The 14,124-nt window shown below is 47.7% G+C and overlaps 1 protein-coding gene across 1 annotated transcript in view; it reads left to right on the forward strand.

Moving 5' to 3' along the window:
• Cpped1 (calcineurin like phosphoesterase domain containing 1) overlaps window positions 1–6,245 on the forward strand; it is a 113,688-nt gene extending 107,443 nt beyond the window's left edge. Inside the window, exon 4 of the mRNA XM_032913402.1 lies at window positions 4,933–6,245. Coding sequence (XP_032769293.1) covers window positions 4,933–5,159 — 227 coding nt within the window. The 3' untranslated portion in view covers window positions 5,160–6,245. The remainder of the gene's footprint in view (window positions 1–4,932) is intronic.
• The last annotated feature ends 7,879 nt before the right edge of the window (window positions 6,246–14,124 follow it).

Consider the following 14,124-nt stretch of genomic DNA (forward strand, 5'->3'; position numbering starts at 1 on the left):
CTTAATACCAAGAAGAAATAAATATACGGCAGCCCCTACACATGAGGTCCTCACAAATGCAGGGCGGCCTTTCGCCAGGAATCCTTTCTCTGGCAGTAATTTCAAGAGAGTAGTTCATAACTCAGAGTCAGCCTAGCCATGATTCTCAGTTAAGGAACCACGGGAGCGTGTCAGCACAGATTACTGAAGAACAGTGGAGTTCTGCCTCAATCCCAGAAACCTCGCTACCATTAATCGCACGTCAGGGAAGCCATGGCACCTCAGTATATTCCTGTCTACTCTGGAATATAGATCAATGCTTCTCTATCAGAAGCTATTCAAGAGCCAAGGCAACAAAACTCCAGCTGAGGCTCCTCGGCCTAGAAGCAAGAAGAAGGTGGATCCACACTTGGACTCAGCTTGCACACTGCAGAGCTCAGATGCCTGCAAGAGCAGCTGGGCGCTCCGGAGAGGGCAGGCTAAGCAGTGAGCTCGTTAACACAGTCCTGCCTCTCTCCAGTGTCTGCCCACAGGGCTGATGCCAGCATTCATCTTAGGTAGGGAGTCTGCGACAAAGGTCAGCAGTGTGCCCAAGGCCCCAGGTAAATCTGAACCTGAGTCTGCAAATCTAACATCTGGCTCTGTGTTGGTTCCTTAACCTGTTTGGGCCTCTCCTTTCTCACTTGGACCAAGGAAATGATGTGAGGACCCGGGACCACTGGGAGGAAGCACCAGGATAAAGAACAAAAGGGACCTCTCCATATGCCTTTCTCACATCCACCCACCTCCTTAATGGGACCATGCAAGACAGCAAGTTCAGCTTCAAAATGCCCAGGCTTGGCCTAGGGTCAGACAGAGACCCAGAATCTCCACTCTCCCAACCTCGATAGGCTTCCTACAGATCTGTTCTGAACCCCAATCGTCAACTGCCCAAGCTCCCTAGGCTTCCTACAGATCTGTTCTGAACCCCAATCGTCAACTGCCCCAGCTCCCTAGGCTCCCTACAGATCTGTCCTGAACCCGAAAACTGCCCAAGCTCCCTAGGCTTCCTACCGATCTGTCCTGAACCACAGACACTCCTTCATTGCCCACTCAGTGTCTCATCCTTCCTGTTTCAGTGCTCACCCTGCCAGCCAGGAGACCCCAGAGCTTCTGGGAGCATCACCAGAGTCCAGGAGGAGTGGTTGAGTCTTGATGCTGTTAGACTTGCCCCTCCTTCCAGATCCTTCCTTTGTAAGCTCCACATTGCCAATTCTTGATCTCCTACCTGGGACCCCAAAGGGTTGGTTCCCTGTTTCTCACTGACAACTATTTCTAGCCCCCTTTAGATATCTTTGCTACTCTAAGATTTTCATTTGGTCATTATGTCACTAATAGCAAATGTGAACCCTAAGAGTGTTGGGAGCTACAAGGGAGCACAAACATGTCGCAAATAACTGAGGCCCAGTAAATTATACTCTGAAAGTCCTGTGGGCCCCATGACTATGCAGGACTCCTGCTCCTGTCTCTGCGAATGCTGAGGAACGTGACTTGAAACAGCAGCAAAAATGAATCTTTGTAGCTACCTACTGCTACTGCACACCATTCTCAACATTACCAGTCACCCTTGCCCCAAAAAATAGTGCTGTTCACAATGGTAAATTAGCCGTAAAGAGTCAGTATAGTGTTCATAAGGTCAGTACACACAGAGAAAACATAGTGTTCATGGGGTCAGTACACACAGGAAAGTACAGTGTTTGCAGGGTCAGTATACACTGGGAAGGATAGTGTTCATGGGGTCAGTACACACAGAGAAAACATAGTGTCCACAGGGTCAGTACACACAGAGAAAATATAGAGTTCATGGGGTTTAGTACACACAGGGAAGCATACTGTTCATGGGGTCAGTATGCACAGGGAAGGATAGTGTTCGCCGGGTCAGTATACACAGAGCAAACATAGTGTTCAGGAGTCAGTACACACAGAGGAAAAATAGTGTTCAGGGGGTCAGTATACACAAGAATGTATAGTGTTCTTGTGGTCAGTATACACGGAGAAAACAGTGTTCATGGGGTCAACACAAAGGAAACTTTAGTGTGCATGGGTTCAGTATACACCGAGGAAACATAGTGTTCATAAGGTCAGTACACACAGAGAAAACATAGTGTTCATGGGGTCAGTACACACAGGAAAGTATAGTGTTCGCAGGGGTCAGTATACACTGGGAAGGATAGTGTTCATGTGGTCAGTATACACAGGGAAGCATGGGGTCAGTATACACAGGAAATTGGGGTCAGTACACAGGGAAGCATGCAGTTCTGCCGACAGTACAGTACAGCTAGTTCCAGGCATCCCCTGGGGATTATGAGCTGTTCGTTCATGTGTAAGAGAAGGCATCTGTTTACAATTTACTTGTCATCTATAAATGAATATTGTAGGCAGCATTGCACTGTATCTGCACATACCACACACACACACACACACACACACACACACACACTTACACAAATACACAGTGGTCCCTTCCCTGGGGACTCTGAAGAATCCCAGCTTCCTCTCTGACTCATAAGTTGTGTGTGTGTGTGTGTGTGTGTGTGTGTGTGTGTGTGTGTGTGTGTGTGTGTGTGTGTGTGTGAATTGTAATCCACATTATAAAAATAGCCCTTTCAAAGTAAAATCTGGAGTTCAGGTATTTTCAAGAGGGTATCACCATTACCACTGTCGCAGAGCGGGCCATTTGCACGTTTCACTGATAATCCCGGCACCGAGCTCATTCAGTGCCCACTCCTCTCTGTGTGTAACTCACCTGCCGTGAGGTGTCTAGGTTCATTAACGCCATAGTAGGCTCATGCTTTGTTTGTCTCTGCCTGAACGCTGTTCTGTTATATGGACAGATGTTTAGGTCACGCCTACATGCTAGTAGGCTGCTGTAAATGCCACCAGCACAGACTCGGGGTTTCATTTCTCTTGGCCTTTATCTATCGTGAGGTTTCTGGGTTGCGGTAGCTCATGTCTGACATGGCTGAGGAAGTGTTTGACACCTGCACTACTGACTTCTCAGGTCTTGACAGACATGTGAACACTGTTGCTCTGTCTTGTTCTCACTGAGGTACAACGACATGTGGCATTCCTTAGTTTCCGTTTCGTTTTGTTTTCTTTTTTTGGTTTTGTTTTTTGAAACAGGGCTTCTCTGTGTAGCCCTAGCTGTCCTGGAAATCAACTCTGTAGACCAGGCTGGATTCAAACTCAGTCTGCCTGCCTCTGCCTCCTGAGTGCTGGGATCAAAGGTGTGAGCCACCTAGCTCCAGAGAAACCAGATGTGCCAGGGTGGCAGGGTACCCAGGAGGGGACTCTACCCTCTCAGAGGAGAAGTGGAGGGGAATGGGAGGAGGGGTTGTGAGGTGACCGGGAGGGAGTCATCAGTCGGGATGTAAATCGAAGATAGATAGGTAGGTAGATAGATAGATAGATAGATAGATAGATAGATAGATAGATAGATAGATAGATAGATAGATAGATATTAGATAGACAGACAGACAGACAGACGTGTGCACCAGCTTAACAAACAATTAGGGGCTACCACAGTGGTTTACCGGGACTCGGTCATCTGTGTTTCTCTTTCTTAGTTTTCACTTCATCCTTTCTAAACTGCTTCTCTTGACGATCTGTAAGTAAAGATTTAGAAATGGTAAAATCGGATTATTTCCCCCACACTTCTGTAGACATGCCTTTTTATTTTGCCCTCCAGCGTCAGGCGGGCCAGGCACAGAACTCGAGGTTCCTGGCTCCTTGCTCAGGATTTCTAAGACTCTGGTTCCTTTGTGTGAGCTGATCTATTGTAATGGTCCCCGGGATGGCCTTCTAAGGGCTTTTTAGTCCCCTTCCTCTCTCCGGTGCCACAGGTTGACTGCGCTGTGTCTCAGTGTGCACGTTTTGTCAGTGCCTTGTCCTGGACATTCCTTCCTCTGTGTCCTGACCCTTCCAGAAAACCCCCCGCCATGTTCACATTCTTCTCTGCACTATTTTCTCCTTCCTCCCTTTCCAGTTCCTGTTACCGATCTCCCAGATTCCGCTCTACTTCTTGGGGCTCTGTGGAGAGCGGGCTCATGGCTTTGTAGCTGGTGTGAATTCTGATACATCTCCTCAGTTCTTTTCTTCAATTTTCCATTCATCCCATTTGCTTGATTGAGGGTTTTTAGTGTGACTTGTGATGTGCATCTTAATAATACCATTTCTGAGTGTTCAATGCTTCTCACTATTCAATTTTTGCCTGTTTTCTGTCAAAGTCTTACTTATGGACTCTGATGCACAAAAGGCATTTGCTTTAAATACTTGTCAGACCTTTTCTGTTAAGTAATCACACCTGGAGTGAACTCACACTCCTGACTGAGGAGTCTGGTCTGCCTTACTTCCCATAAGATTTCTTCATGAGCTGTCAGATGTTTCTTTTTTCTGGTTTAGTGTGAGACATCAGGACCTTCTGTTTTTGTTCTTGCTTCATGCCCTGTCTGTTGGTTTTGGTTTTGTGTTAACACACACACACACACACACACACACACACACACACACACACACACACAGTTCCTAATGGCTGTTTAGATATCCGTTGTAAAACCTGGGCACAACTGTGTGGTTCCTGGATATGAGCCCACACTATTGTTCTTTCTAGAGTCTGATTGTGATACTCAGGCTCAGAAGTATGCTGAAGAACTCCTAGGTACTCATGCTCATGTGCGTGTATACACTGAGAATTATACTTAGGCCCCCACATGCTAGTGACTTACACGCTCCACTGCTGAGCTCGCACCTAGCCCTGTGACTGTTACACTTGGAGGACCTTTGTGAACCCACTGTTAATGAGATGCTGTGAAGATCTCAGTCAGTCAGCACTAATGTGAACGTCATCCACAGAATCAAACTTTGAAGCCCACGGGTGACATGCAAATCCTGTAATGTCTCTTCCTTTCCCTGCAGGTATCCGAGCTGTGTTCTCCGGCCACTACCACAGGAATGCCGAGGGAACCTACCAGAATCTTGACATGGTGGTTTCGTCTGCCATCGGGTGCCAGCTAGGCAAAGACACCCACGGGCTCCGGGTGGTGGTCGTCACTGCTGAGAAAATTGTCCACCGTTACTACAGTTTAGATGAACTGAGCAAGAGGGGAATGGATGACGACCTGAGAGACCTGCTGAAGGAGTGACGGGCGCCCGCAGGGTCCGCTCAGCTATAGAAACGTCTGAGCAGAAAGGCGCCTTTGTGAACGGATGTGCTTTTATATAAATCAAACTGCTGGGTCCTATCCTTAATTGCTTTCAGAAGAGGACTGTCTCTCCTTTAAAATCCAGACAAGATGGCTGAGGGTGTTTTCTAATTGTGGTGTGAGACTTCCCAAGTGACGTTTGGATAAATTCTTCTCATCGTGCAGCTTTTAACTCTGCCCTGAATCACTGCTTCTGACAGCTTCCAATCAATATCCACCTACTGCCCTCAATCCCCACTCCGTACCCAAGAGTGAGCCTTAGTAATTCCTCAGACAAACTGCATCTGCTTTCGTTAAACTGTGGTCATGACCCCCAGAATGCTAGGAAAACAGAGGTTCCCCCCTCCTTCCTGACAGGCCAAATAGTAACGCCCCCCTCAGGGCCGCATCCCAGGGCCTCAGAGACTCCGTCATAACGAGTAGCATCAGAGCCATCACTGACTGGAGTTTCAGGACTCCCCTCACTGCTGATGCTGTGAACACAGTGCAGGGGGCCACACCGGGGTGTGTTTGCCTTTCTGATGACAAACACCACCTTCAGACATGCAGACTAACACAAGGGAAGACCACAAGGGAGGCTGCAGCATGAAAACCCTGCACAGCCCACGCTCCCGTGCACATGGTCTCCTGCTGCAGGCGTTGTCAGATCGATAGCCTGGAGGGAAAGCTGGACCTGACAGACTTCTCCCAAGAACAACCTCTGGATTTTCCTCTGTGTACCAGCCGTCCTGGTGCACAAGTAACCAGGGCCGCCACATCCTGCCAAGGAAGTCTTACAGTGTCCTACAGACTGGGAAATCCGAAACCAACTTTAAAAACTCAGTGGTTATAAATGAACCAGGAAGCCCACTAAATTAGAAAACTTTCAGTCAATGTAGCAAAACCATGAGAAATTAAATAAAAAGATAATTGGATATGTAAATTCATAAGGAACAAAAGATACAAGAAGTTAATTATTATACAGATTGGTGACACACCAGAGCTCATTGTTAGGAAGCACAAGAAAATTAAAATTTTCAAACCAGAGTGATCTTGCAGTGCTTGGCCATGTTCCTTTTTTGTTTTCGCTTTTTACATCACAGTGTAAGAGGTCAGGAGAGGTCCCTGGTCCCAAAACATGTGGGCTTGACCCCATGACAGGAGAAAGATTGGTCACAGTAGGCTGAAGGCATACCCTTTGTCTAAGTCACATGAAAAATGCAGCCTCAGAATGGGGACAAGGATACGGGATGGAGCGGGGGAAACGAAGTAAGAGCCTGTCCTCAGAACACAGGCGTTACAGAGCTGGCCCAGAAGCCTGATCCTGTGCAAAGGCTGGCCTGGCGCTGCCAGTTCTCAATGGAACCGCAGTATCCACGTGGGGCTTGCTTCATGAAGTTCCTGGCCTCGTGTTTCTCCTTACAGTACCAGACTGATAGACTCTCGAATGCAGAATGTCAGTTCTCTCCCCCTTCCCATTTGTCATTTTAACTGGAAAATCAAAGACGAAAAGTTATTTAAAGTGGTCTCAACTGGGATTTTCAAGGCCCAAGGGAGGGAGTTTGCGAAGGAGAGTGGGCTGGATGATGATTGTCTTACTGAATTTTTTCTGAGGTTATCATGGATCCTAAAGTTGGGAGGATACAGATTGGTGGGGGTAGCAAACTGTAGCTAACAGACAGCATACTGTGTGTCTTAAACAACTTTCTGCATTAACCTACTGCCATAGAGAACTACAAGGCAAAAGACTAGCTTGTCGTTTTGTTTTTTTACTTTTTATTCTTTGTGTGAGGTTCACATCATATACTTGGGCCCCACTCATCTCTCCATCCCCTCGTATCGGCCCTTCATTCTTGCAGTGTCCCCCCAAAAACACACAACAAGAAGACAAAGCCTAGAAAACCTCTTGTCCTGGAAACTGTAGTGTGTCCCACGACAAACCCCTCTATCCACATATCTCATTGGTCTGGTTCGAGGTCTCTGCTTTCTATGAAACCATCAATATTGAATCCTCACAGGGCCTGGCTATCCTTTCATTGTCCTGTGTCATGGAGATGCTGCAGTTTTGGATCAGCAGGGCTGACCCTCCATGGTTCACAGATAATGCAGACTTTGAGGTGGGCCAAATCAAAGCCCAGGATCTGGGTGTGGGTGACAGCTGAGCCCACTGAATCTCCCTCACCTACCCCACCAGAGCGAGCTCTCCAGCACTGCTCGGGCTAGGCCACCCAATGCCGCCATTGACAGGAGGCAGGGTCAACTCTCTTATTCTCATGCCCTTGGAGCTGGATCACTAGCACCCACACCTTCATAGCCAGCTCCACTGTGCTCCCAGGCAAGGTGCAGGCCCCTTTCTCCCGAGTGCTGCAGCTGGTGAGGGGCAGAGCCAGCTCTCCCAAGCTCATGACCCTGTGGGGAGCCTTCCCCTCTGCCAGAGGTGATGAGGTGCTGGGCAGGGGCTGGAACATTACCTCCGTGCCTTTGCCACCCCATAGCAGACAAGTGGCAGGGTCAGCCTCCCACACTCACCCTTGGGGCTGGCTCACCCACACCCCTGTCACCAGGGCCAGCTCCACTGTGCTCCACCATGCTGCCTGGGCAAGGCACAGGACCTGCTCTCCCGAGTGCTGGCACAGGTGAGGGATGGGGCCAGGTCTCCAGAGGTCCACATCCAGTGAGGGATGGGGTTGTGCACATCCCCTGGACTTGAACATGGTGCCTCATGGCTGCCCCAACAAGGATCACCCCCATGTCCTCTAGGGCTAATATGAGCCATGGACATCAGATATGAGCTATGTTGCAACAGACCCAGATGTAGCCCTCAGCAGCAGCAATGGCTGGGACCTCATCATGGCCCAGGTGGTAGGCTGGCCACTCAGAACAGGCTCCCCCTCGCCATCCTTCCTTCTCAGTTCCATCTCTCTTCGTAATGCTCAAGTTGCTCCACTTCTCACTCTCCCCTCCGAGCACCACATAACTCACAGTACTGCCCTGCCCCTGCCTGATAGAAAACACCACCAACAACAAGGTGTCTCTTTGCCCATTGCCAGGGAGGCAAAAGATTGTTTGCCCAAGCCAATGCCTAGAACATTGGCCCTACAACTGTAGGTGCTACACACATGATAAAGCTCTAGACTCTTAGGTGTAGAGCAAAGTCATGGACGAAGAGGCAGCAGACGCATGACTGGCGTGTGCCTGAAGCCTTTGTTCTTACCCCTAAGCAGCAGCTTCCCCAGCTCTGTGGCCTGGTACTGTCACGAGCTAGCAGGTTCTGTTGATTTCTGTAACAGACACAGAGGGGATGCTCTCCTCTCATAACCATAGCAACTTGGCTGCACAGGTGAAAGAGAGCATGTGGTTGGTGAGTATACATATTATATATTCCCATATCCATAAATGCTGTCTTTTGTCATCAGAGAGGGCTGTGTGTGTGCACAAGCACATGCGTGTATGTGCATATATGTGCATTTTTTTAATAATCCCAGCATTTTTCCAGCTGGAGTCTCTCTCCTTCCGTCAGTTTCTGTTTCCTTATTTGAAAACTTAGTGACGTCACAGTACTTGCTGCACGAGTCTTCCCTCTTCCATAAGCACAAATCTGATCAAATAATGATGTGACCTTGCATTATTCCATCAAGCATCCTTAACAGTCATCTCCCTCCCTCGTTGATGGTGCCTTAGAATAAAGTCCTTACTGAGACGTCAGCCCCATGTCGTCGCTGCACCCCATGTCTGCCTGTCAAGCCCTTCACACCGGCTCTGCTGTGACAGGTACCTGTTGTCCTTTTTTTCTCAGTTCAGCACTCACTCCTCAGAGAGGTTCTCCTGCACCACACAGCCAAGTCTCCTTATTTTTTTGTTTGGTCTGGTTTTGCTGTTTAGCAAATTTAGAAATTTGCTTGATTGACAATCAAAGATCATTAAAAGTCACCTCCACAGGGATGCAAGCCACAGGACACCAGGACATTCCTGTTCTTTGCCATCTGTTCCCAGTGCCCAGCACTGTGCCTGCAGGTGTAGCAGAGCCTGGCTGCACACAGAATAAAGGGAGAGAGCAAAGCTTACAGCAGCAGCGATCGCAGGCAGCCGGTATGAACCCTTGGTGCCTACGGGAAAATAAGGCAGGAGCCCCATTCCTCAGCCCTGTGCTGCTGTGGAATAGCCCTTACCTAAAGTAGCTGCTCCAGAGCTCAGCTTTTATGTTTCGTTTGTTCTGTTTTTGTTGAGAGGGGGCCTCGAGTATCCCAGGTTAGCCTGGGACTCAGCTATATAGCCAGAGATAACTCTGAACTCCCGATGCTTGGATTTTAGGCATGGGCCACCACACCAAGCTCTTGGGTTGTTTGTTATTTTAATATCAGCATCTCTACATGGCTGCACATCCCCAATCCCAAATTCCAAATGTAGCCCTCTCTTGCGTTACAACATTTTGGATTTCATATATCCAGAACAGGGATGCTCGCCCTAATTCTTTCCGAATTGTCATCTAAGCTAGATGCCATCAGAAGTCAGAAAATAACTAGTAGTCCCATCTTTACCCATGGCCCCAGAGCACAGTGAATGTCAAAGGGAGTGATGCGGGTGTCTCGGGACCCAGCCCTTCTGAGCCTGGTTTCCTGAATGAATATGGGGCAGAACCAGAGAAGTGCCGGCCCAGCCGGGCAGCCGTAGGCAGCAAACTGCAGAGGAGCGAGATCTAGAGAGCAGGTGCTGCCCAACGGAGCCTCCTGAGATCCGCAGCTCCGCAGAGGGCTCTGCAGCTGCTGGACCAACAGGATGAGAGACAGAAGGTCACACTGCACCTCAGCAGGGAGGAGAGTAACTGGTGCCACCTGGAGAATCGTGGACTAAGTGTCCACAGAGCAGCCCCTTCCAGAAATGCCCTAAAGCAATTGCTGAGATTTGAAAAATGGACAGATTAAAAGAACTTAAAACCTAGACCATAGTGCTGCATTGGATATGAGAGGACAGATGTTCTCACGAGGCTACAGTCATGCAGGTATACAAGGGGAGATAGGAAGCTGGGTGAATAGTTGAGAATAATACATGTAAGTATGTATGTATGTATGTATGTATATATGTATGTATATGTGTGTATGTGTGTGTATGTGTGTGTATATGTGTGTGTATGTGTGTGTATATGTGTGTATATATGTATGTGTGTATGTATGTTTATGTATGCATGTATGTATGTGTATGTGTGTGTATGTAGGTGTGCGTATATATGATGTGTGTATGTATATGTATGCATGTATGTATGTGTATGTGTGTGTATATGTATATGTAGGTGTGTGTATATATGTATGTGTGTATGTATGTGTATGCATGTATGTATGTGTATGTGTGTGTATATCTATGTGTGTATGTAGGTATGTGTATATATGTATGTGTGTATGTATATGTATGCATATATGTATGTGTATGTGTATATATGTGTGTGTATATGTGTGTGTGTATATGTGTGTGTGTGTATGTATGTGTATGTGTATGTATGTGTATGTGTGTATGTATGTGTTATGTGTATGTGTGTATGTATGTGTATATGTGTATGTGTGTATGTATATGTGTGTGTATGTTTGTGTGTATGTGTGTATGTGTATGTATGAATGTGTATGTATATATGTGTGTATGTATGTGTATTATATGTATGTGTGTATGTATATATGTGTGTATATCTGTGTGTGTATACATGTATGTGTGTGTATGTGTACATATTTCAGCCTTTAAAGGGATGAGCTCTGCCATGTGTCATAAAACAAATGGACCTAAAGTCCATTATACCATAGGAAGCCAAGCACAGAAAATGTTGTCTGGTGTCAAAATGTGAAATAGAAATATTAAAAATGTAAATTGTGCTGGAGAGATGGCTCAACATTTAAAGTGTTTGCCACAAAAGCAGCAAGGATGAGGGCTGAAGTCTGAATCCCCAGAACCTAGTTAAAATTTCAAGTGAGCACAGCAGCCTGTCTGTAATCAGTGCTCATCCTGAAGCAAGCTAGGTAGCTTGGGCCAGTCTGGCTGAACTGAGAGATCTACCTCAGTTGAAGAAAGCTTCTGTCCTCGGCCTTGACCTTCCACCTGCCTGCACATGCATATGGGCACATGCACACCACACCCGGAAGACCCATGTAGAGATGAACTCACACATATATCCTTATAGAAGATACATAAGGACGGTGATAAGCAGGGTTCCAGGGCCAGAGCAAATGAGGACGATGTGGGTCGAGGGATTCAGAGTGGCTAACAGGTAGATGTTCTTACTGTGGGAGGAGAGGCAGTAACTGAAGTGATGGACAGCTTCACCTCTCCGAGAAAGAGAGAGAGAGAGAGAGAGAGAGAGAGAGAGAGAGAGAGAGAGAGAGAACGAGAACCTTTCAGAGAGAAAGAAGCAAGATGTTTCCAGCTGATGGCTTCGTGGGTTTCTGTCCGTAGTTTTGCACTGTTGGGTTGGACCCATGAAGAGGCAGAGCCTCACAGTAGTGGGAGCAAATGGCAGAAGCTTCTCGCCTCATGTCAGACAGAAGCAGAGAGAAGACAGGACTGGACATAACCCTCAAAAGTGAACGCTCACTCTACCTGGGCCCCACCTCCTAAAGGTTCTGTAACCTCCCAAAATGGTGTCACGAGCTGGGAAACAAGCATTCAATACACAAGTTGCTGGGGACATTTCCTCTTCCCGCCATAGCAGAATGTGTACCTTATACCATCCCATTGTATACCTTAAATTCTACAATAGAGCTTATTTCAAAACAAAATATTTTTAAATCAAACTTAAAGAAGAATTGGCACGGGAATGAGTTACAGCCCTTCCCTCTCACCAAGGTTTGCCCTGAAGACAAACCACAGCTGTTAAGTGGTGCACTGGGGGATAAAGAATACATTGTATCTGCTGTAGCTTAGACCAGAGAAACAAGATGAAGAAGTCTGGGGCACTGAGGAGTCAGTGAGGAGTCCCAGAGGGAAGGGGGCCGATATGGAAGCCCCTAATTATGGGCTTCACAGATCTCCGCCTTGCCTCAAAGCATGTGTAAACCAAACAGGCCAAACAGCAAAAGCTAGAGAGACCGGGACACGATTTACCACTGCCCAGAGCAAGTGCCCAGAGCAGGCAACAGGGAGCGCATCTACAGTGTGAGTGTGATCTGTTCTACTGCTGAGGCAAAACCTGGGCACTGCCGAGAGGAACCCAGATGCTGTACAGAGAGCATTGCAGTGCCTAAGACACAGCTCTGGAGTGCTGGGGGGGGTGGGAGAGAAACTCAAGTCATACTTAAATGACGTCATCCCAAGGCACCTTGGATGTCAGAATTCCAGGATGCTCGAATACCTGTTGTAAAGAATAATCACTCGGGGGCTAGTGGTTAAGAGCACTGGCTGCTCTTCCAGAGGTCCTGAGTTCCATTCCCACCAACCACATGGTGATTCACAACCATCTGTAATGGGATCTGATGCCCTCTTCTAGCTTGTCTGAGGAGAGCAACAGTCTACCCACATACATTAAATAAATAAACAAATAAACCTTTAAAAAGGATTTATGCTCAAATGGAGGCACTCATCTGAGGAATCAAAATGGAAATTTTGTAGTTGAAAAAAATACAACACCTGAATATTTAAAATTCTGTGGTTCTAGGCTGTTGTGGGACATGTTCATTGGTGGAACAGGGCTACTTGGAGAAGAAAGAGTGGATTGAGGAGAGGACACATTTCCTTGTGAAGACAGGAGAAGACAGGAGTGAGGGTGTGAGTGTGCAAGCAGAGGCAGCAGTTGGTTGACAGCCCCTGCAGGGTCATCTCCCAAAGGCACGCTGCTCTGTGAGGAGGCAGGGACTTTGTGCACAGTTCCCCTCTGTCACAAGGCTGAGACCTCCACCTATACAGAACTGGTGACATCTGGCTTTCCCCAAATCCCCACCTCCACCCAGAGCATCTGACTGCTTCAGCATTGGTGGAGGGTGACAGAACCTTTGTCCATGAGGTAAAGTCCTGGGCCCTCCCAGCTACCGTTTTAAGCCCTTGGAGACAGTAGATGGTTTTGTCTCAGTTTGTCTTTAAAAGACTCACTTGTGTTATTGGAAAAGCTAATAATAAAAATAAAAATTTAAAAGCTAGCAAACTTAGGCTGGTGAAATGGTGTCTTGGTTAAAGGCATTCGCTGCCGAGCCTAGCCAATCAATTTCCATGATCAGACTCCATGGGTTGGAAGAAGAGAACCAACTCTGTAAATAATCCTCCACCCTACACACACACACACACACACACACACACACACCCTTAGACCTCAGGAACCACATGCCTAGGCTGTCACGAGCTTACTAAAAAGCCCGCAGGTGAGATTGAACTCTGTTCTCTTCTGTTGGGGGTGGGGGGAGTGTTAGCCCTTGAGGTGGGGGAAAAGCAGCAGCCACCAAGCTCCCCTCCCTGGCCCTCATATGAAGATTTGTTGATTTTCTGTGCAGACATTTGAGTGACAGATCCTCTCACACCATGGAGTATCCCACAGATGTCCACCAAGCTCTGTGGGTAGCACATCTCTGGCTTCAGGAAACAGTTCAAATATTGACATCTCCATGTTCCAGCAGCCCCCCTTCCATCTCTGGGGAAGTCTCCACGCTGAGAGCCCTCAGGAGCTTAGGAAGACTGCGATGTGACCTGTTTCTGAGGACAGGATGAGCCTCTACTGAACACACAGCTCGACAGTGTCCAAAGTCATCCCACACCGTTCCCAAACTGCCATTCTCCTCCCTCCAAAACACATTCTCTTTCAGTTCTCTCCTTCTTAACAGGGGCTTCATTCCCCCACCATATGCCCTGAGTGTCTTGCCGCCATCACGCCGAGCTCCCCAGCCCTCTACTCGCCAGGGCTCCAAGTCAGGCTCTCAACTCCTTTCCTTCAACCAATTAACCCCTGCAAATCTTGACTCCCTCT

Source organism: Rattus rattus, chromosome 9, assembly GCF_011064425.1.
Source record: "Rattus rattus isolate New Zealand chromosome 9, Rrattus_CSIRO_v1, whole genome shotgun sequence".
Taxonomy (NCBI): domain Eukaryota; kingdom Metazoa; phylum Chordata; class Mammalia; order Rodentia; family Muridae; genus Rattus; species Rattus rattus.